This window comes from Phoenix dactylifera, unplaced genomic scaffold (assembly GCF_009389715.1).
Source record: "Phoenix dactylifera cultivar Barhee BC4 unplaced genomic scaffold, palm_55x_up_171113_PBpolish2nd_filt_p 000340F, whole genome shotgun sequence".
NCBI lineage: Eukaryota > Viridiplantae > Streptophyta > Magnoliopsida > Arecales > Arecaceae > Phoenix > Phoenix dactylifera.
Window position 1 is genome coordinate 53,991 of NW_024067800.1, and position 24,503 is coordinate 78,493.

Consider the following 24,503-nt stretch of genomic DNA (forward strand, 5'->3'; position numbering starts at 1 on the left):
AATTAAATCCTAATTAGATTAGGATTTGGAGGAAATTGAAATGGGTTCATATAAATCCTATTTTGAATAGGATTAGATCCATGCATTAGACCCAAACCATCTTACCATTTAATTTGATTAAGTGGTTAATTAAAGGGGTTATGAGGGAGGGGCCCACGCCCCTCCCCTTGGGAAATGCGTGGAAGGAAAAAGGAGGGGCGTAAGCCCCTCCTTGCTGCCGAATGGAAGAGATAAGGGTGAGCTCCTAAAAAATAGGAGCTCATCCTTATCTCATGGAGAAATAAAAGGAGGAGGGGTTCGGCCCCTCCTCTCATCCTTTTCTTTTGGTTTTCACGGCAGCAAACTCCCTCTTCCTTCCTCCTTTCAGCCGCAAGGGAAAAGAAAAGAAAGGGAGGCGTGGGTGGGCCTTCTTCCTCCCATTTCTTGGTTCCAACAAAAACAAAAAGGAAAAGGCTGAAAGTGTTTTGTTCTTTTTCTTTTTGATCCATCCTTCTTCCTCCTCCTCCCTGGGCATTCAAGAGTTGATTGAAAGGGAGGACTTCAGCCATCAAAAGCCATCTCTGTAAGGGAGCTAGCACCCCGGGGAGATACGTAGGCTTCGATCGAATCATTACCTCGTGTGGATACCCGTAGAGGCCGGACGCGTGTGCGGCTTCCATTGAACCTTCTACAAATCCACGTGAATCAGATTTGCGGAGACCATCTACCCGCACAAGGTAAAGATCTAATCTTCTTAATGATTTCAAAATAGTTTAAAATAATTTAATTCTAATCTATCTACAAACGAATGGTTTTAAAATACGTTCATGCGATGAACGGATCCCGCATAGTTTTTCCGCTGCAATCTGAAAATTATTTCGAATTTTCATGGCATATGTGGGATGCTAACAAGGTTTAAGTTTGGAGGTATTTTTAAGTATTTTTAAGCATTTTTTGTTTTATTTGCATCTCTTGCATTCGTTTTCACTTTACAATGTCAGGTTTATGTTTGGAGGTCTTCATCTTGATTTTCTTCCAAAAAAAAAATGTGTTCATTTTCATTTTTATAAATTGAAAAAAATAAAATAATAATAATAATAATAATAATAATAAGAAATATTTTTTACCTAATTTCTATACATTAATGCGAGAATGATAAACACACAAGGTATATAAAATCTAAAAAGCCCAATGACTAGTCAGAAGTAATACAAATTTAAATTCTTTTTATTAAGTCTCTCTTAAGGAGTTGTAAGCTAATTAATGCTTTGGAATTTTACTGCACACTGGCCGACCCTTCTAAGTCTAGGCTCGACATTATGTTGATAGTATAGTAGCAACCTTGGACCCTGATGGATCATACTTATCTAATCCAAAAAAAAGAAAAAAAGAAAAAAAGAAAAAAAATCATCAATAAAAATGAATTTAATCAGGAACATTGAAAAAGGCTACCTATTGTCAAAGGTCAAGTGGGCTTGTGATGAGGACTCCGAGCATAAGTCCATAGGGGAGTCTTGATGCTCGACACCTTGTGCCAACTGGTGTGAGAGTTGTCGACTGATTGCTCGTTACATGAAGAAATCACCACGAGAGTAAAAGTGCACAATTTATACATTTTCCTTTATGAAAAAAAAACTCGGTATTGACCTTGTAAAAGACAATAGTGTGAAAGCCGTCGTTGTAAAAATTCGAGTACACTGGAATATTACAGATAAAGCCCGTGAGGTACTAAAGTAAACATCCACAACTCTCGAAATCCTGCAGATAAGATGATTTTGAATCAGTGAGTAGGTCCCTTTCGACCAATCTTTTGAAACTACTAGTCTTAGCCGACCAATCTTTGGAAACTACTAGTCTTAACAATATTTTGGAGATCCGAACCCTTAGCTTATGTACGATCTAGATTTCACCGAGCACTCCAGTATAAATATGTCTTACAACTTCCTAAATGAAAACTTAATGACTTCAACTTAGATTTTATACTAACCTAGAATTTGGGCTGACTGAGTAAACAAAACCGTGTGTGCTTTGAAATTCTTACCATTTATGTATCTTAAATTAGATTTTAATAATAGTAATATATATATATAAGAGACTTATTTTAAGATTGAAGTTTATGGGTATCTTCACTGTAAACCCTCATGAGACTATAACTCGTCCACTAGGGTAACCTAGGGGTATAAAGTCTTGTTGCATATGGTAAATGCAATCGCGATGCCTGCGAAAGTGAGTTAGAATTTTTTTTTTCTAGTTTTATTTTGCTGGAGGACTAGCAAAACATAGGTTTGAGGGTGTGATAAGTGCTAAATAATGTATAAATTAATCTATTTTACATAGCACTTACTATTACTTTTATACACATATTTTAAATTTAAACATGAGAAAATATGCCCCCTTCATTATTGCATTTTAATAAATTATTAGAGGTAATTCGAGTTTGACTCAAAACTCAACTGGACGAAGCTTAAACCCAATCCCATTATTTTTTTTCTCTTCACAGTTCACCCATCAGAATTTCATTTTCCCCTCCCCACGTGTCCAAACCTCCCAATCTCTTTTCCCAACACATGGCCATTTCCTCTGTTTCAGAATGGAGATCTTCTCAACATCCATGATGAAGCTCTCAGCTCACATCTCGTTCATTTCCCAACTCATCCCCAGCCATTCCGCTCCTATTCACGGAATCACCGCGCCCAGAAAATATTTTCTATTGTTGTTACTTTTCCTATCTCCTTTTTTCTCTCTTACTAATTTTTAATTTTTCTTTTGATATTATTTGATTAGGAATCGAAGAGAAAATCTGGGACGATCAAAAAGGGGACTGCAAAAAAGGAATGCTGTAGAGGTTTGCTAAAAAAAAAAAAATTTTGCTGGAAAAATTCACTTTGGTAACCTCTAAACCTTTTTTGTTTAAATTGATTATTAGCTTGAAATTTTATGGTGATTGTTTGATTTTAATTTCAGCAAAAGTGTGAATGCATGCTTGATACACATACACCAATTAATCCGCACTTAGTAAGGGCAATCACCCCAACAAGATAAGAGCCGGATTTCATCACCGGACTCTTGCCCAACTTAGGTGAACTCAATCTCACATAGTGTTAGCTTAATTAAAATCAATTAGACGTTGGCTCCTAGGAACATTCGAGCTCAATAGGACGAAGATCACCGAAAGTTGCACCAATTTCGCTCTGTGGCTCAGTTGATGTCTAGGCAAGCTTTGTCCCTATAAGAAAGACAGTTCATCTGTTCGAGGCAAGTGGTTTTTAAGTAGGACATTGCGAACGCATCGTGACCCCTCCACTTACCTGGAAGCTTATCTGGTCAACTCGGTTCATTAGACCGGATTGGAGGCTTAGGTGCCCTCTTCAAACCAGTTAAGAGCTGTCTAGTGATTTTAGGGCAAATACAAGGATTGATGTATTTTTCTTTTATTGCATGCTTGACTGATCAAGTACTAGTGTATGCAAGGGAGTCGTTCCGGAGTACGTGACCTATTACCTTTTGACCCTGAAATAGAACGGATCCTTAGGAATATTCGAGTTGAGATCAAAACATTAGAATCATCCCCACCTCCTGAGATGGCTGAAGAACAACCCAAACTCCTATGGGAGTACTTTACTCCCACCATTTACACTAGAGGTTCCAATGAATTAATAGTCCTTGCTCGAGGTCCGAACAATATTGTCAACAGATATGATGGGTTCATTATAAATGGTTTTAAATTTTATACAAAAAAATATGACAAATTTAGAAAAACTCAAAATAGTGGAGTTATGGTTGAGGCAGACAGAAAAATTTATTATGGTGCCCTAACAGATGTTTATGAGTTGGATTATTACGGAAACTTTAAGGTAGTATTATTTCGATGTGATTAGGTGGATATAAACTCATCTAGAGGTTTGAGGCAAGATATAAATGGCTTCACACTAGTAAATTTTTCAAGATTGATATATACTGGTGTGCTATTGAAAGATGACCCATTTGTTTTTCATCTCAAGCTCAACAAGTGTTCTTCGTGCAAGACTCGAAAGATAAAGATTGGTCTGTTGTTATTAAGACTAAACCTAGAAACTTGTATGATATAGAAAAAGGGTTAGCAGAGGAGGATGATGAGACTTATACTCAGTATATGCCTTTTAATGTTGCGCCAATTGATGAACTAAATTCTACTAGTTTAGTTAGGATGGATGTTGAATGAGAGCTAGCTAGTTTCTTAATGGTAAGAAAAACATTACTTTTATGCATTAAATTATTTTGCAATTTATAAATTATTTCTATACTTTTAATATTTAACTAATATTGATTTTTTTGTGCATACTAGATTACAACATGCCGCGAGAAAAACGTTTCAGAGATATTGAGTTTCAGCACACATCCGTGGGATCTACTTCTGATCGTTCCCAGCAGCCCGATGAGCCCCATACTCAGTCCGGGTTCCAGTTTGAGCACGCGCCACCTGCAGATTGTCCAGACACGGATGATGTGGACGTCCCGGGTAATTTGATTTACAGTTTTTATATTAATTTTTCTTACAATCTAACTATTTTAAATCATTTGCCTTTAATGGACTTCTTATTTTATAGAAGGACTGGGGAGAGTGAGGAGAACACGAGGGCCCACTCAAGCACGGGACGTATGGATCCTACCTGAGGATGAGAAGATTGTCGTCCATTGCAACGAACTGGGGCAGCCCATCAAGAATGCTGCAAGTATTTTATCCACTTTTTTAGGATTGGTTGCACAGAAGGGACAATTGTGTCCGCTCAACTATACGAAATGGAATGAAATGCTTCCTTTGTATAAGATTGAGCTTCTTACAGTTATTGAGGTAAAGAATTGAAGTTGCTTACTATCTTCAATTATTTTTTGATTTAACATTGATATAACATTTTTGACTTTGATGTAGAAAAAGTTTGTCCTTCCTGCAAATAGCCATGATTGGGTGCTGAAGTCCGTCAACCGCAAGTGGAAAGAATATAAGACGAAGCTAAAGGCAGATTGGAAGCACGAGGGCATGACTGAAGAGGAGGTGGCCCGTGTTTATCCTCCAGATGTAATCTCTCATCAGTGGAGGGAGCTTGTCCACTACTGATTTTTCGAGAGAGCTCAGGTTGTGTATATTTTTTCAGTACCTTAGATTATATTTACTATTATTATAGATTAGAAATTTATACATTGTATAAATTACATTGTTTATTACTTTTTGGGAAAGACATATTCCAATATTGGTAGAGCTGCTCGAGCATCGCAGATTGTTCCTCACACTTCAGGCTCCATGAGTTATGCGAGGCGTAGAGCTGAATTCGTAAGTTTTTTTGAAACTCTTTAAATTTATCTTAAATTATTCTATCATATAGCATGTATACTCTTGAAATATACTTTTTGTTGTAGATGGATGATAATGGGAGGGAGCCTGGTAGGGTGGAGTTTTATAAGATGACTCAGACCCACCGAGATGGCAGCTTTGTTTGGAAGGAGTCAAGAAATATAGTTGTATGTATTCATCTTTGACTTGTGCTGTATTTTTTTTTGTTCTATTATTGGCATACATTAATTTGAATTTTTTTTGAGAGATATAGGATAGGGCAACAAATCTTATTTCAGAGCGCGTCAGAGGATCATCATCATCCGACGCGACCAATCATATTGAAGTTCAAGTGCTCGCTGAATTGATGGGCCCAGAGCGTTATGGTCGAGTGAGGGGTTACGGCGTTGGAGTTATCCCCACTCAGTTGTCTTCAGTGGGCACATATACAAGAAATGCCAGAGAAGGTAGTAACACTGCAGAAGTTCGTCATCTTCAAGCAACTATTGAAGAGCTGAAGCAAAACCAAGCAAATTTGCAGTCTCAGCTTACGAATATTTCATCCATGTTACAACGATTTCTCCCTTCTCAGGTAAATAACTATATATATTTGAATACTTTACATATTATCAATTATGATATACGATTTAATGTATCACATTATTCCTAACTTCTAAGGTTTTTTTTTTGTAGATTCCTGATACTTCAAACGCTTGTAGAGATGATGATGATGGAGCTGAATTCCGTCACTGATGCATTCTAGACTATTTTTTTATGAGTTTGATATGTATATGTTTCTTATTTTTCAGAGAACATTGTCATTTGAAACTTATTAAGCAAATTTTTAATCAGATATGACAATATTTATATTTCGAATGATCTGAGTGTTTGTGTCAATGTATCAATGTAATACATGTTTATATTGTTATAATTCATGTTTTGTAATGTGTGTTTTATAATATGAATTCGTATTGTTATTTTTTTTAAAAAACAATTCCCGACGCTTTTAAGCGTCGGTAAAAGACGTCATGGCACAGCACCGGCACACTTATGCCGACGCTTCAAACGCTTACATTAGCATCGGCAAATACGGATCGGCCGATGCTTTAATTTTCGACGTTCTAAAGCATCGGGGAAAAGCAGGAGGAAAACTGTGAGGAAATTGTCCGTAACGCTATTTAAGCGTTGGCAAATCCTGATTTTTGCCGACGCTTTCATCCTGCATCGGCAAAAACTTTTGCCACTCTGGTATCGGTGATGCTTTGGCGACGCTTGGCGTTACGTCGGTGGTACTTTAGCCGACGCTTATAAGCGTCGCTAAAGGTCCAAAAACGCACCGGGATAGGTTAGTTTTTCTGTAGTGCATAGAGCTAAAGAGCTTGAAAACCTAGTGCAAGGTGGCTTAGCTCCGGCCTGCCAAGGCTGAAAAGGAGTAGTAGGCAGCTAAGCAATAGATAGCTTCGGCTGAGGAGCGGATCCTTCAAGCTATGGAGGCCTATTAGGATTTTTAGAAGGATATTGCTTCTATTTCCATTGAATCCTAACTACACGACTTCTCTGACTGCCGGTGGCAAGTAGCGAGGTGCTTTCCCAAGTTCGACCTCAGTTGTATTGTCCTACCTAAAGACAACAAGGAGGAGGGAGACAAGGCTGCAGAATGAGAGTATAGTACCGCTGAGCACGTGCAGTGGGATGAAGGTGCCACAGATACCTCCATTCCCTTTATCGACCTTCTCTAGGCCGCTGAGGTCCTCCCATAGAGTCTAAGGAAATAGGGTTTGGTGGATGTCTTCTTCTTTCTCATCTTGGTGCCACGTCGAGGTATAGGGCAAGGTGGAGGACAGCTTCCTTAGCATGGCAATGTCTGCCTCCGACGAGCTTGACCTTCTTCATGATTATCGGCCTCATAGGACCTAGTGCAGTTGGATCTCTCTATGCATGTTCTGCTTGGTTTCCGAGTTGCTTTTGCCCTATAACTTTCAAATGTTAATGAAAATATTTTTGTTCATACCTTTTGTTTTATTTTTCATGATAGTTTGGTGGTAATAAGTTTTGTAGCTCACTTTCATATGCCTGAGATAGCCGAGCTTTGATTAGACTATCTTGGCAGCTCGTCATTCATTCGGATCGATTTATCAGAGGTTAAGGTAACAGTTGCTTGCATGGAGTTGGGGCCTTACCCCCACTCTTTGTATCGCTTTGCTGAGGTTGTAGACATTATTTCTTTGAGTTTAGATCGAGATCGGAGATCGGAGATAGGAGTTCTACTGAGTCCCTATTTGGACCTAATGAGATAGAGGATAGATTTTCAAAGGTGCGTTCATGGTCAGCTCGGACGCTTTCCCCTTGCTTGTAGTCAATGGTGGGTCATGCCCACTTTGTCATTGCTTTATAGCTTGGCTTCTGATCTCGGTGCGTTGTTTTCCTGCATAAAGAGGCGAGTTAATTAGCCTTATGAATCTTTGAATATTTGGTCAAAGCTTAGCTTGTCATTCTGATGTCTAGTTCCCCTTTTCTAAAAAGGCAGATTGTTTGGCCCTCCAGATTTTTGGTCATTTGCTTGGATCTTCGCTCTTCATCTTGGTGTCTGGTTTCCCTTTCCTAAAAAGGCACGTCATTTGGCCCTTTAGGTCTTTGGCCATTTGCTTGGAGCTTGGCTCTTCATCCCGGTGCCTCATTCCTCTTTTATAAAAGGTGAGTTATTGGGCCCTCCAGATCTTTTGTTGGTTGGATAGCTAGCATCCGCTTCCTCCCATCCAAGCCTTGTTCTGATGAGGTCTTTCATCGGTTCTTGGTCAGTAACAGGTAAGTGACCTCTTGGGAGGCTTGTCCTGACCTGCTACGCTCGAGTGTGGTGTTGTTGTTGGTCTGTTTGGAGACTTGTCTTCATTCATGATCAGCACGTTGACATTTTTGTGAGGCATATAGAAATAATAGATTGGCGGCCTCTTGGAAGACTCATCTGACTTGCGGGACTCAAGTGTGATGTCGTCGGTGGTCTCTTGGGAGACTCGTCTGACATTTCATCTATGGTCGACGATTTAGCATTTTGGCCAGACTAATGGAAATTATGATTAGTGGTCTTTAGAAAACTTGACTGATCTATTGCTTCCGAAGATTTCTTGGTTGGCAGACGATGTATCCAACCTACAATATTTGGCTATTTTGGAGCATAAAAACAAGCCTCATTTATTATTAGCAATGAAGGAGTACGGAGTTCAAAATTACAACTCTTGCTTATGGTACACTCGGAGGTTATTAAAGCTTGAGGTACTGAACTTCCATCAAGTTACTTGAGCCGGTAAGTGCCAAGTCGGATAACTTTTGTAATCCTATGTAGTCCTTCCCACTTGGGTGCAAGTTTCTTATGGTCACTGTCACGCCCCCGTCCCGAGATCGCGGGCCGGGGGTCGCGCCAACCGCCACACACCCGTAGGAAACTCTCCCCACGAGCATGCAAGGCATCTAAACCAAACACCTCAATTATGAATTTCCAAAATAATCTAACAGAATAAATTGGAATCTTATTCCATTGACTAACTCAAGTCATAATGTCTCACAAGTCTAAATATACAGCGGAGTAATCATTTACCAACATGCAGAAACCTAGTTCTTAAAATAATAAAAGTCCACCAATCATAATAAATGTCCATAATAACAAATCAACTTAAATAACCCTAATCTAAGATAACTTGTGCCACAATCCTTCTAGTCGCTCTCCCAATTTGAATCCCCAATAGACTAGTTCTCGAAATCTGTAAAACAACAAGAGATGGTATAATGAGCTAGACAGCCCAGTAAGTAATGAACACTCTAACTAGATAAATCAAGCAGTAATATGTGGAAAATAAATATAAATGCAGTTCCAAAGTACAAGTCAAATATGTCTTAAATTCATAAGATTCTTTTCACGGTTTCGAGATTCTTTCACATATTCAATTCATCTTCTCAATCCTGAACTATGACCACATATTCCCTGTGGCAGGGTCATCAACACCGACTATTCTTCTTGCGGTGAGTCCTTCAGGACAATCAATTGCCAACGTATCTGCCCCCATTGGCGGGGTCCTCAACATAGCCAGGTCGAAGTTCAATTAGTTCTCTATTTCATAATTCAGTCATGAAAACATGCAGTGTCAAAACCAAATATTGTTCATATCTTATGTTATTTCAATTTATCAGATTCAACTCAACAGCCAGGAACTATGACCACATGTTCCCTGTGGTAGGGTCATATCACCGACTATTCTTCTTGCGGTACCAATGTATTAGCCCCCATTGGCAGGGTCCTCAACATAGCCCGACTGCAAGTCTGAATCTATTTCAAGTCATAATCTTTTCTTACATTATATTTAGTGTTCCAAGCCAAAAGATACAATCTCAGAGCAATTAAACACAATTCAAATCAGAAGCAAATACGATTAATCATAATCATATAATATTCTAAAATACACATATAATCCATGCATCAAATTCGAAATCATGAATAATTCGAATCGTGAAACATAAATATAGTTTGCCGATAAATCTAGAAAAGAGGTTACATCACTTACCTTGCGAATGCGATCCACAACAAATCCAATTAATTCCGCAAATCCCTCGCAGAACCTAATATTCAAAACCATATTCTTCCTTTAAATTCATCATAATATATATACAAAGACTTAATTCTTTTTTTTTTTATTATTATTATCCTCCCATGGTTGGCCCTGCTGGAGTGTCTAGCACTCCGAGTTTGGGTTCATGCCCGTAAACCACTCCTACTCTTTATTCTTTTTTTTTCCTTCTTCTTTTCTTTTTCTCTTTTCCCTCCTTTTTTTTTTCTTTTTCTTTTTCCTTCTTTTCTTTTTTTTTTTCTTTTCCCTTCCTCTCCTTTTCTTTTTCTTTTCTTCTCTTCCTCTCCAGAAACTTCTCCCGGCTTCTTTCTTCTTCTCTCTTCTCTGTTTCTTCTCCTTTCCCCGCTTCTTCCTTTCTTCTTTTCCTTTTTTTTTTCCTTCTTTCGTTCCCGATTCACCTTCTCTTCTCCCAGCTTTCCCCTTCTTCTCATATTCTTCTCAACCCTCCCCCTTTCTTCTCCTTTCTTCTCCCACGGAGGGAGGAGGCGAGCTTGGGAGGGGCCATGCCATGACCGACAGTGCCTCCAGCCGAGCCCGCTGTGCCCTCGATTGCGTTTGCAGCCGACGCTCGCGGCCTGCGCGCATGGCCGAGCCGAGGCTGGCGGCTCCTGGGACGTCTGTGGATGCTCCCTGTGATGCCGATGAACTTGCAGCCGCACACGGGTAAGCCCCCTTTTCCCTCTCTTCTTTCTTTCTCCTTTTCTTCTTCTTCCTCTTCTTTTCTTTTCTTTTCTTTTGAATTGATCTATCCTCCTGAGTGGATTGGGAGGAGAAAATGCAGGAAAGGGAAAATGAGGTGGTTGGGAGGCTTACCTGGTTTCGGGGGGGGGGGGTGAACTGTGATGACCCTCTCCGGCGGCAGTGGAGTTTTTTTTTTTTTTTTTTTTCAGCGGCAAGAGAGGAAGAAGGTCACCCAACCGGAAGAGGACTCGGCGTGGCGGCTCTACCTCGGGTGGCTTTCAAATGAGGAGAAGAAGCCCTAAAAAAATAGGGGTTTCCGTCTTCCTCGGGCGATCGCGATGAATCCCTCTTCATCGTGTGCCCTCACGTGCGACACACGTGAGGCCAAAAGGCTTGGGTCTCACATTCTTCCCCCCTTAAAATAATTTCGTCCTCGAAATTAACTCACTTAAGGCTTCAAATTTTGGAAAGTATGGAAACATCATATTATTCCTGAGCTTCTAAACAATCCCCATCTCGAAATGCAGGCTCACAAGATTTTGGCAAAAATATGGCATCTCGAAACTCAATCCTTTCCATTTATGATTCATAACAAGTTCTTTTGATCTCTTTCGAAATAAGACTAACCTTCCATCCTTGGATTAAAATGCCATAATTCTTTTTCCGAAGAAATTAATTGCTCTGATTAATTCTACATAGAAATTTAATCGGTTAAATGTAAGTAGGAGAAAGCTTTAGCATCAACTGCTCCTCTTTTTTTTTTCCATGATATAATGATCAACCTTTGTCTTATAAAACCTCAAGCCCTTTCAAATAGCCAGATTAACAATGTTAGAATTAGGAATAGGAGATCCATGTTAAAACTTTCCAGATCTAAGTCCAACCAAGTAACCATCAATCCGTTAATACTAAATTTAAGATGCCCAAGATTCTCCCAAGAATTGTCAACAATAGAAAACCCCATTGATGAAAATTACATAGCTACCTTCAGATTATTCATAGAACCAACAACATTCTTCTCTACTAGAAGACTAACCTCAGTCTTCCAATAGTTCTACTTATCAATATAATTTCATCTTACCATAAGAATAAGGTCCAATACCTCTAGATTTGGTTCTTTTTATAGATGATGTAAATCAAACTTCTCTCTCTCATAAATAAAAATCAACGTCTTAATTTTGAATAAGAACAACAAGTTTCTTTGTCAAAATATCAACTACTCTTGATTAATCGATCTATCACAAGATTAGAACATAAACAACTCTAATCCACCCCTAGTGGAATATTCATCAAAGTCACTTGACAACCTCAAGTTCTTTCAAATAGAGGGCTGATATTAATTGAAGAAGTACAAGCTTCAGATTTAGGAGGAAAGAGGTCTATACCAAAATATTCCAGATCCAAAATCAAAATCGATGATCTATTAATTCTAATCTCAAGATGTTAATCATTTTCTTAGCATGACATAAAATTAGAGAACCTAAGATAGTGCAGCGACATCCAAAAATTCAAAATCAAATCAAGTCTTTTGTTATTAAAACTTGCCGAATTAAAGGGATAATACTTCTGACCAACTTAGAAAAATAGTTCAGACCACTATGCTTTCGCTGTGCACTCTGATTCAAACCACCAAAATTCTTTTGAATTCACTAATAACTTTTTTTTTTAATCAAAATACTACCTTGTATTTTGAGCTAAGGAGATCCAAAATTTTAATTCCAAGTAAAGCCCAAAAACAACTTCTGATTTCGTCCTCTAACTGCCCCCGAGTACATCCATCTTGACTGATCCTCGAGTCAATTGATACGTTTAAAAAAAACACCATATAGGCTAGTTACTATCATTCAAAATAAATTAAATCTTAATTCTCTCATCTACTCAACTAGACGATTCCAAGTCAAACACTTACAAGTAAAAATAACTGAAAAAATTTTCTTAATGCTCCACCAAGTTAGAAGACCTTAAATCAATAGATATAAGTAAAATTGACTCGGCGATATCTTCTAGAGTTTTCTTCATTGAGATCTATAGCATTTATCAAAAATCTTCTATGATAATCATGCAAGCCTCAAAAATTTATTTATTTATTTTTCTTCACAAAACTAGATTTCATCAGCAACCTCAACAATATTGGCAAAAGATCTCTAAGTCAATCTATAAGCCCAGCTTTGAATTGAAGTTTATTACACACCACATAGTCTCCGATAGACATAAATAAGATTTTTTATTTGGATCCAAAGATAATAATTTAAATTATTAATATTTCCACCGAGATGAATACTTTATAATCTCCAATAAAATTATTTCTTCAAGATTGATAATTATTCCTTAATTCTTTCAAAGGCATAAGCTACAAATTTAAGAGAAAATAGATCTATGCTAAAACATTCCAAATTCAAGATCAACTAATGCAGAAACCATTAATCCTAGACTTGGGATGCCAGATTTCTCTCTCTCTCTCTCTCCCTCTTTCTTTTTTTTTTCTTTCATAGCAAATAGAAGAACCTACTAATAATACGATAATATCCATATTGGTCAAAATCAAAAGCACTATTCTTTTCATTGACAACGAAATTCTCCTTAACCAGAAAACCCGTTAGAAAATATTTTTTTCAATCACAGAGTTAATATCGTTGACCATCTTAAAATAATTTAAACAACCAATATTCTCATAATTTACTAAATCACTTCCAATCAACATCACAATTTGCATTGTAATTTGAAAAGATCTAAAATTTCAAATTCTAGGTAAAGCCAAAGAATAATTCTAGAATTTCTTCCCAAATATATTTTCCATCTACATAGGAGTTTCATACATGATCCACGTATAGTTTTCAATCCTCGAAGAATATTTCAATGAATATCATCATATATATATATTTAGCCCAAACCTTAAACAACATTTCATATTTGAACCTTAACTTGTCACCGAATTAATTAACTTCAAGCTAGAAGTAACATCATAGTACCCGATATCAATTTGAACATCCAAAATACTTACATTGCACGATAATATTCCAAGACTAATACTCTTTCACTTAACTTAGTCAAAATCCAATTAATAATATCTTAGAATACAAATTATTCCACCAAGAAAACTCTCAAAATAGTCTATTCATATTTTGGCTATAAACACAGTTAGCTAGCATTTTGATTTTAGTATCACAAAATTCAGATAAGATAGCACAAATTTACCACTAAGAAAAGTAAACAAAAATATTGGTCTTCTTGCCCCATCTCTCAAACTTTCCGACAAATTCTCAGAATCCTAAAAGCTATGCTCTGATGTGACTAATCATGATTCCCAAGTAATCTTAAACCTAAGCTCTGATACCACTTAAGTTGTCACGCCCCCAGCCCGAGATCGCGAACCGGGGGTCCGCGCCAACCGCCACACACCCGTAGGAAACTCTCCCCACGAGCATGCAAGGCATCTAAACCAAACACCTCAATTATGAATTTCCAAAATAATCTAACAGAATAAATTGGAATCTTATTCCATTGACTAACTCAAGTCATAATGTCTCACAAGTCTAAATATGCAGCGGAGTAATCATTTACCAACATGCAGAAACCTAGTTCTTAAAATAATAAAAGTCCACCAATCATAATAAATGTCCATAATAACAAATCAACTTAAATAACCCTAATCTAAGATAACTTGTGCCACAATCCTTCTAGTCGCTCTCCCAATTTGAATCCCCAATAGACTAGTTCTCGAAATCTGTAAAACAACAAGAGATGGTATAATGAGCTAGACAACCCAGTAAGTAATGAACACTCTAACTAGATAAATCAAGCAGTAATATGTGGAAAATAAATATAAATGCAGTTCCAAAGTACAAGTCAAATATGTCTTAAATTCATAAGATTCTTTTCACGGTTTCGAGATTCTTTCACATATTCAATTCATCTTCTCAATCCTGAACTATGACCACATGTTCCCTGTGGCAGGGTCATCAACACCGACTATTCTTCTTGCGGTGAGTCCTTCAGGACAATCAATTGCCAACGTATCTGCCCCCATTGGCGGGGTCCTCAACATAGCCAGGTCGAAGTTCAATTAGTTCTCTATTTCATAATTCAGTCATGAAAACATGCAGTGTCAAAACCAAATATTGTTCATATCTTATGTTATTTCAATTTATCAGATTCAACTCAACAGCCAGGAACTATGACCACATGTTCCCTGTGGTAGGGTCATATCACCGACTATTCTTCTTGCGGTACCAATGTATTAGCCCCCATTGGCAGGGTCCTCAACATAGCCCGACTGCAAGTCTGAATCTATTTCAAGTCATAATCTTTTCTTACATTATATTTAGTGTTCCAAGCCAAAAGATACAATCTCAGAGCAATTAAACACAATTCAAATCAGAAGCAAATACGATTAATCATAATCATATAATATTCTAAAATACACATATAATCCATGCATCAAATTCGAAATCATGAATAATTCGATTCGTGAAACATAAATATAGTTTGCCGATAAATCTAGAAAAGAGGTTACATCACTTACCTTGCAAATGCGATCCACAACAAATCCAATTAATTCCGCAAATCCCTCGCAGAACCTAATATTCAAAACCATATTCTTCCTTTAAATTCATCATAATATATATACAAAGACTTAATTCTTTTTTTTTATTATTATTATCCTCCCATGGTTGGCCCTGCTGGAGTGTCTAGCACTCCGAGTTTGGGTTCATGCCCGTAAACCACTCCTACTCTTTATTCTTTTTTTTTCCTTCTTCTTTTCTTTTTCTCTTTTCCCTCCTTTTTTTTTTCTTTTTCTTTTTCCTTCTTTTCTTTTTTTTTTCTTTTCCCTTCCTCTCCTTTTCTTTTTCTTTTCTTCTCTTCCTCTCCAGAAACTTCTCCCGGCTTCTTTCTTCTTCTCTCTTCTCTGTTTCTTCTCCTTTCCCCGCTTCTTCCTTTCTTCTTTTCCTTTTTTTTTTTTCCTTCTTTCGTTCCCGATTCACCTTCTCTTCTCCCAGCTTTCCCCTTCTTCTCATATTCTTCTCAACCCTCCCCCTTTCTTCTCCTTTCTTCTCCCACGGAGGGAGGAGGCGAGCTTGGGAGGGGCCATCCCATGACCGACAGTGCCTCCAGCCGAGCCCGCTGTGCCCTCGATTGCGTTTGCAGCCGACGCTCGCGGCCTGCGCGCATGGCCGAGCCGAGGCTGGCGGCTCCTGGGACGTCTGTGGATGCTCCCTGTGATGCCGATGAACTTGCAGCCGCACACGGGTAAGCCCCCTTTTCCCTCTCTTCTTTCTTTCTCCTTTTCTTCTTCTTCCTCTTCTTTTCTTTTCTTTTCTTTTGAATTGATCTATCCTCCCGAGTGGATTGGGAGGAGAAAATGCAGGAAAGGGAAAATGAGGTGGTTGGGAGGCTTACTTGGTTTCGGGGGGGGGGGTGAACTGTGATGACCCTCTCCGGCGGCAGTGGAGTTTTTTTTTTTTTTTTTTCAGCGGCAAGAGAGGAAGAAGGTCACCCAACCGGAAGAGGACTCGGCGTGGCGGCTCTACCTCGGGTGGCTTTCAAATGAGGAGAAGAAGCCCTAAAAAAATAGGGGTTTCCGTCTTCCTCGGGCGATCGCGATGAATCCCTCTTCATCGTGTGCCCTCACGTGCGACACACGTGAGGCCAAAAGGCTTGGGTCTCACAGTCACCTTGTTGGGTCACTTTGGATCTTCTGAGGACGAGATCTCCTGGTTGGAAGAGCTTTGCCTTGGCCCAAGAGTTGTAGTATCAGGACACCCATTGTTGGTAAGCAACCATCTTGACACGAGCTTGTTCCCAAGCTTCATCTAGCAAACCCAGGTCGGCACAGAGATTCTTGACTTTAGCTTGTTTGTTATATGAACCCACCTAGTGGAACAAGAGTCTGATCTCTATAGGAATGACAACTTCACTGTTAAAGGAGAAACTGAAAGGAGTTTCTTCGATCGAGGTCTAATGAGTTGTGAGATAGGCCCGTAGAATACTAGGCAACTCATCTACCCAAAGGCCTTTGGCTCAATCAAGTCTAGTCTCTAATCCCTACAAAATAGTGTGGTTAGTTACCTGAACTTCTTCGTTGGCTTGGGATGATTGATTGAGGCGAGCCAATTGTGGAGTCGGAGATCATTGATGGCTAGGTCGAGAGTTGTTAGACTAATGCTAGGGTTGGTTGGTGGAATAATGATTGTTTCATATAGGCATTATCTCTCTTGGATCTCTAGAAAAACCTCAAAACAAGAGGATCTTTCCTTTAGTCCAAAACTTTTGCCGCTCAAAATCTGATCTGATGGATGGATGAGCTGATGGGCAAGCTGCTTGTTCGTCCTTTTCTGTCTAACTAAAAATATGCTAGACAGATCGTTGTTAGAACCGACGAACAAAAGTTAAATTTAATTCTACTCTTACCTTTCCTACTCGAAGAATAGCGGTTGTAAGAGGTCGATCCACAGGGAGGCGATTGGAGTTGCATAAAAATTAGAACGTTCACTCGAATTTGAAATCGATTTTTGACTGATTAAAGAAAAAACATTTTTTTGAGGATGTTGATGGATTCTCTAGTCTATCGGAGAATAATTTTTTATTTAAAAATAATAAAAAGATAAGTACTTGAAATCAAAGAGTATTTATGAATTCATGAAATGTTTAACTATTCAAAGGAAAATTTTTTGCATAAATTAAAATGGATGAAGACAAGTGCTAAGAAGATCAAAAGCCTAGAACATAAATTGCATCAAAGAAAATTTAATGTATTGCATCAAAGAAGAATTAAAAGATTGCATTAAAAAAAAACAGAAATTAACTTGAACCTAGAACAGGGATTGCATGAAAGAAATTTTGCTTGATTTCATAAAAAGAAAATTGATTACAAATAAAAGTGGAGATTAGAGGCCTAATACTCCTCCTATTTTGCAAATAAAATAAAGAAAAGGAAACAAAGAAAAAAAATCACTTCTCTTTCCTCCCTCTCTCTCCCACGGTGGACTTATAAAATATATTTTTTTATCTTCTTCTTCTTCCCAAGAACAGAGTAATACTCTGTTTCTTCTTCTCCCTTAGACCAGCCGAGCCCTCTCCTCTCTTGGCCTCCACCGAGCACCACCACTCCGACCACCTTCCTCCTGCCGAGAACTCCCCTATTTATAGATCGCCCGAGCCTGGAGGAAGAGAAACGGGCGAGGGATCATGGCCGCTGGGATTCCGGAAGAGGAGGAGGGCGCGGTCTGCGACCGTGGGCGGGATCTCGGCTGCATCACGGCGGAAGCATAGGCGGAGGAGGCTGGATCACTTGGAGGAGGCGGTTACGGCTTGGATCCGTGGATGGCGCCGTGGGACCGCTGGGAGGTTGACTGGCCGCGGGATCTCTTGGAGAAGCTGGGAGGCGGACGAACGGCTGGACTGCATTCGAACGGGCGCCTGGGAGGAGGCGTGGATCACGGACGCGGCGTCGGAGGCTGGAGATGTGGACGGCTTGGTGCTGGGATCATGGATTAAAATCGGGAATGGAAGATTGGCTGCGGTTCCTTGATGATGCATCGCGGGATCACTGGAGGGGATGGTCGTCCGGGTCCACACGGAAGAGGGAGGAGCTGCAGACGCATGATTTTTGTGAGGAATGAATGCACGGAACGGCTGGGACGGGCTGGATCTCTGCATGCATCACGGGATCTTGGACACGGAAGGAGGGAGGAGCTGCAGAAACGGAGGAAGAAATGCTGTTGTGAACCGTTGGGAGGAGCGGAAGAAGCCGGGAGGGAGCTGATCTGGATGCGCTGGATGCGGGGAGAGGCGGACTCGGACGGGCGCGAGCTTCGTGGGATGCTAGGAGGAGACGGATGCGGCTGGATTACGGCTTGCATCATACTTGCAGTCCGGGTGTGGGAGGCTGGATCATGGAATGAGCTGGGGCTGCCGCGCATTGGACTCAAACCCAATGTTATTGGGTCTTTTAGACTCCTTGCACTCAAACACAAATACAATGTTAATTAATTAATTTTATTATTAAAAATTAACTATAATACTAATTATGGTGGTACGATGATTGCACTTTTGTGCTCTCATCACTGCTCTTCTTGGTTGGGCTATAGGAGCACAGCATCGTGTTGGAGTTGACCTGCTCTTCTTGTTGGAACGTGTTTGACAGGAGACCCTCTGATGCTTAAGTTAGGCAGAGTTTCAAGAGAAAACAGATGAAATGAAAGAGAGATAGAAGTATAAGAGTATGATATTTAGATTTCTCTCCATACTTGGGGTCCTCGTGCCTGGTATTTATAGAGAAAAAAGTATGAATATGTGCAGTTAGGATCGCGTGATTTGTAGACAAGCAGTTGGGCTCTATCCATATTCACTGATCAAAGCAGTTAAGATATTTCTTTTTAGGTGCACTATGGTCGAACGCTTTTCTTATCTACTGATATGTTTGGTTACGATATTTTTTTCGGGTATGTTGAGATTGTCGAGTTGTAACTGATCACGCTGATAGTTTGGAGATTTGATTAGCCACTGATTTTGCGGGACATGTATCGTTGTTTTGTTGTTGGGCTGAGCTATTGGGCTAGATTTTAGGGATGGCAAATCTAAGCCATATCACCTAGTACTTTATTTATGCTCTTCTTATTGAAACAAACATGCCAAACTAACATCAGCATAAAAATAATTCTATGACATATTTGTAGGAACAAACCTTTCATGTCTTTCCATGTCCTGCTTGCTAATGCATGCCCTTGTCATAATCAATTTTTATGTAATACATAATTAATTATTACACGCAGGTCTAAACTAATGGATCATTCAAAAAATATATTGAAGAAGCAAGCTTAGCTTACCTGAGATATACATAACTCCAGAATAAATGACCCATATCTTGGCTCTACATCTATAAACACAATTATTTATGTGCTAACCTATTACTTCAAGGTCATTTGTGAGATTTGCTTATTTTTATTCTAGTCCGTTTTTTTGACCCCTGTTACCTTGTGTTTCTTTTGGATGAAAAGGAAAATTTCTGTCATCTCTATTGGTGGTTTTTTTGCTCACCAGCTGGCATAGCCTCTGAGAGCCAAGACAAATTTCACACACAACTTACAATTTACAACTTGGACCAACTTGTAAGCCAAATTTAGATTTGGTGGGATCCACTTTGCATTAACCCCTTCAGGCCAAATTTTTCAGATTGGTTCAGACCGTTCTTGGACCGTTCTTGGTCCGGTCTTCCCACTGTCAGACCGTCAAGGGTCCGGTCCCCTAAATTTCCCACAAACCAGTTTTAGGCACGTGCAATGCACGTGACAAACAGCATGGACAGCTGTGATCCCCGTCTAACCATAACAATTTTCTCATTAATTACATAAAAAATATCATAAAAGATATCTTTACGGCACATGATTGCCGAATTAAGTTCAAGTTTTGGCATTTTACATTAAAAACCCTAACTAACGTTAAAAACTTACATTGGGACATGTCTCGTATTTAATTTTTTTTATTTTTCTTCCCGGGTCAGAGAGACCATGGACCTCGCGCTCCTCGCCCTCCCCTCGTTCCCGTCACCGCCAGTTACGCTTCTTCCCCTCCTTAAAACACCATCGTGAGACCGCTCCCAACCATGAGGCGACCCCGAGGACTCGCCGTGGAATTCGTCGCCATTCTCTCCGCGATCCGATCTCTGACCACCATCTCGATCCCTTCCACCCCGCTTTGATCGGCTTTTTTTCGCTCTTTTTTCCCCTCCATTTTTTCACCGTTCTTGGGGGCGTTTCGATCGTCGATCGGCTCGAGGACCGGATCGGATGCGCGTGGGCGGAGGCGGAGGAGGGGGCGGGCGGCTGGTTCGGGCGGCGCGATGGGTTTCGACGGCGACGGTGACGGCGGGGAGGGGGATGGAATGTCGTCGGTGAGGGACGTGTCGATCAACGGCCTGACGATGAAGACCGCCGAGGTGGAGGCAAAGCTTGATGAGGGCAATATCCAGGATGCAGAGTCGTCGCTGAGGGAAGGGCTCTCCCTCAATTACGAGGTTCCTTTTCTCCTTTTCTTTTCCAATAAAGTCCAATTTATTTAGGGTTGGTTGGCACGATCTCTCTCAAGTTTGATTCTTGAGCGTCTGGTTGTTTGAGTTGAGAACAATAATGGTGTTTTTCCTAAGTGGTTTGGTACCATTGGCATAATGACGCATTCTTCTTGCAGTACCGAGGCACAAAGTTTGGACATTTACGAGGGAAATTTATTCCCAATATATTGTCAGTGATTGTGGATAAATGAAGACTGAAACGAACCAACATCAGGATATAATGGAATAATTTTCTTCCTTTTTAATAAAATAAATAGTTGATTGTGGGAGCTCTAGCACGTGGAAGATTCTGAAGCTAGACTCTAGCATGTGGAAGATTCTGAAGCTGGAGTGGAACCTTATATTGCAGAGATGGACGGCGAAGGGGAAATTATCATTGAATTGAAAGCTGTTTAGCTCAAAATGTCGTGAGAATATGCAACTTATTTTGAGATGTTTATGGAATCTGACTGATTTCATGGATACAATGTTAATTGTCAATTGACACCAACTCTCAGACTTTTGCCACTTTTCTATCTAGGGCAAGTTTGGGCGAGAGAGGGGTCATTGTGGCAGGTTGGAGACGGATTTGTACTATACAGTAGTAAAGATTGTCTTATCCTGTAGTTAAGTTCTTACTTCCCGGTTCAAACTATATTTGCATGTATTGGAGTTGCAGAAAGATATGATCTAGGTGTGGGAGTGGGGAGGAAGCTGTCATTGATGCTACTAATATGGATACTTGGTCAATAATTACATACTAATAAATCATTTTTTTATTGACAAGTTCACTATAGTCTATTTGAAATTGGGAAGTAAATAAAATGAGCATTATAGTATATAATTTACTGTTTGGATGATTGATGTAGTTTTTATTTGATAGTAATAGCTGTATAAGTGGGAGCCTGAATGAGTTCTCAAAATAGACAATAGTCTAGGTTGAGGGTAGGCACACTAATGTTAATGCCCATACAAGGCAGGTATAAATTCAGTGGGTTAGAGGAGCTCCCACTTATATGAATTCATATATTTTAAGTTTTCAGCTATCGTGTTGCCCAAGATAACAACCCAGGGGGGGGGTGAATTAGGTTTTCTAAATTTTTAGGATCTTAATTAAGTTGATAGATGGGTAAATTATTTTGGTTTGTGTTAGAGCATATAAGTGCAGTGGAAGCAAAAATAACACAATGCAAACACAAAAGAGCTATAGTAGTTCGGTGCACCCCAAGGCACCTACATTCACTTCCCAAGCGTCCCTTTGGGAATTCACTATGATCCCTCGGATTGCAGTTGGATTGTTTTATCGGGCTCACAATCCAAAAATCCTACAATTGGTTTTACGGGATCACCAGTTAAACCTAACCGTTGATTTTACGGATTCACCAACAACCTATACCGTTGGTTTTACGGGGTCACTAACAAACCTTACAAAGAAAGATAGAGAAAAAATTTGAAGCTCCTAAATGAGCAAGTAATACAATTATACACTAAGAGAAGAGGTAAGAATATAGTTATTGCTTTGTAGATTGCTTTTCTCTTCTTTGCCAAGGTTGCTTCACTCCTCAAGAGGTTGGTAGAGCTCTTGAAGACATTTGAAGATTGCTCAACCACCTTCTTTCAGAATTTGAATGAAGCAATTAAATGTAGAACACTTGAACTTTCTTTTCTCTTGAATACACTCTTGATTTTTTTCAAAAGATTTCTTTCTCTTGATGAATAGTGTCCCTTAAATACTTCTTTAATCCCTATTGGTCACTTTCTAGCTGCTGGAATGGAAAAATTAGCCGTTTCTAGTCGTTGGAGCACCAAAAAGTACATCTGCAGAATTAGCCGTTATGTTGTTAGTCGTGCCGGGGTCGACCTGAGTAAATCTGCAGTCGGCTCGAGTTACTGTTCCATAGGCTAAGGTCGACTCATGTTTTCCTAGGATCGACTCCACCTTGGCTGGGGTCGACCCGAACTTGGCTGGGATCGACCCTCTCAGGAAATCCAGAGAGTTGTTTTTCTTACACTTTAGGCTGGGGTCGACTCAATTTTTCTTGGGGTCGACTTGAGCTACAGTGGGGTCGACTCGAGCTTAGCTGGGGTCGGCCCTCTTAGAAATCCAGAGACTTATTTTTCTGATGTTTCAAGCTGGGGTCGACTCAAGCTTAACTGGGGTCGACTCCAACTATCTTGGGGTCGGCTCTGACATTGATTCCAGAGAGCTGCTTTCTTGTGAAACTTATTGGGGTCGACTCAAGCTTCAATGCTGATTTTTGGGGTCGACTGCTTTCTTGTGAAACTTATTGGGGTCGACTCAAGCTTTAATGCTGATTTTTGGGGTCGACTCGAGCTTGTGCCAGGCATGCCAAATGTGCCAGAAGTGCCAGGGTCGACACCAATTCTTTTGGGGTCGACTCCAACTTTGTGCCAAGTGTTCAACAATGTACCATAGCATGCCAAAACGTGCCAATTGTATCAGAGTCGACTCCAAACTTCCTGGGGTCGACTCTAATCCTGTTTTTTTGCATCTTAAGGTTAGTTTAGCTCATTAAATCAATAAAAGAAAATTCCAATGAACCTAGGATAAATGGCACACACAAGCTTCATCACTTTGACTAGTAAAAGGATAAAATTGCCCCTTATGAAGAAAACTTCACTCTTAATTATGTCAAACTGAAAATTAGATTTTTCCAAGTTCTTCTAAAAGATTTATCCTAAGATGAGTTCTTGAGAGTCCTTTTTAAGAGTGTATTATGAATATATCGAATATGTATAGCTTCTTTCTTCCTTGAGTGTTTATATACTTAGTCATTTGAATTAATCGCTTTAGCACTTCCATATGCCCTTAATGGCTTAGTAAACATCAAAATAACATTAAGATTCTCAATCTCCCCCTTTTTGATGATTACAAAATATTTCATATTGTCAATTTGACATTCGTACGAAAAATTGAGTTTAACATTCATAAGGTGCTTTTGGTTTAAGAGTTTCAAAATAGTCCAATTCAGAATTTATATCAATGAACCAAGAGCTCCTTCTATCTTATTCAAATTGATGCCAAATGTATTTTAGCTTTGCTCCCCCTATCTCTTATGTTTCATTAAGTCAACATTTTCAAAAGTTTGTGCCAAATTAAGAGTTTCAAGTTATGTATCGAGGTAAGAAAAATTTCTATGATTGTGTGCCAAATGCTTATGTATCATACTTTCTTATATATCTTGGCTTATGCATAGTGAATTCTCATGTATCATAAGTTAAGTGTCATGAATTCCCATGTATCAAGATTTTAAAATTCAGCTTTTTTATTTAATGAAAATTCAGATTTGCATCTTGTCAAAATTCTCCCCCTTAAGTATAAATTTTCTCCCTTATATTTTTCTTCATATATTTTCTCCCTTATAGAATTTTCCACTTATATTTTTCTCCATATATTTTCTTCCTTATATTTTTCTCCCTCTTTTTGTCATCATCAAAAAGAATATATAGTACTGAAGTAAATCATATTGCAATGACAAAGATCATAAAAAAAAACATTGTATTTCATAAATGCAAAATTACAATGTTCCAAAATGCCATAAAAGATACCATTGTTTACAATCAACAAAAGGCAAAAATACCTCCAAACCTAAATCTAACATTGTCCTCAATGTTAAAGAAAATTTAAAGCAGTAAGAGGACAGAGGAGAAGTACCTGATATGGATGGGTGAATTGAAAGTTTGGGCAAAATCCCCCAAACCTACATGTTAGTAATTTATTGATTTTTTTTTTTAAAAAAGAAACTTACATGTTGGGTTGCCTCCCAAGAGCGCTAAGTTTTATGTCTTCAGCCAGACAATTCTAATTCATTCATGATAAACAAGGTCGGTCAGAAGTGTCTCCTCAACTTCT

General features: G+C 39.2%; 1 protein-coding gene across 1 annotated transcript; it reads left to right on the top strand.

Annotated features, from left to right (window-relative positions):
• Positions 1 to 19,860: 19,860 nt before the first annotated feature.
• LOC113461716 (protein NPG1-like) lies at positions 19,861 to 21,413 on the top strand. Its single transcript, XM_026801798.2, has 2 exons — positions 19,861 to 20,596; positions 20,767 to 21,413. Exons 1-2 carry the CDS (start codon positions 20,423 to 20,425, stop codon positions 20,839 to 20,841), a joined length of 249 nt encoding a protein of 82 aa, XP_026657599.1. The 5' UTR covers positions 19,861 to 20,422; the 3' UTR covers positions 20,842 to 21,413.
• Positions 21,414 to 24,503: the final 3,090 nt, after the last annotated feature.

Excerpts from the sequence above, each read along its gene's own strand:
- LOC113461716 (XM_026801798.2), top strand. The coding sequence starts at position 20,423 with ATGGGTTTCGACGGCGACGGTGACGGCGGGGAGGGGGATGGAATGTCG. Across the intron at positions 20,597-20,766 it reads GGCTCTCCCTCAATTACGAG|TACCGAGGCACAAAGTTTGG; the intron begins GTTCCTTTTCTC and ends TTCTTCTTGCAG.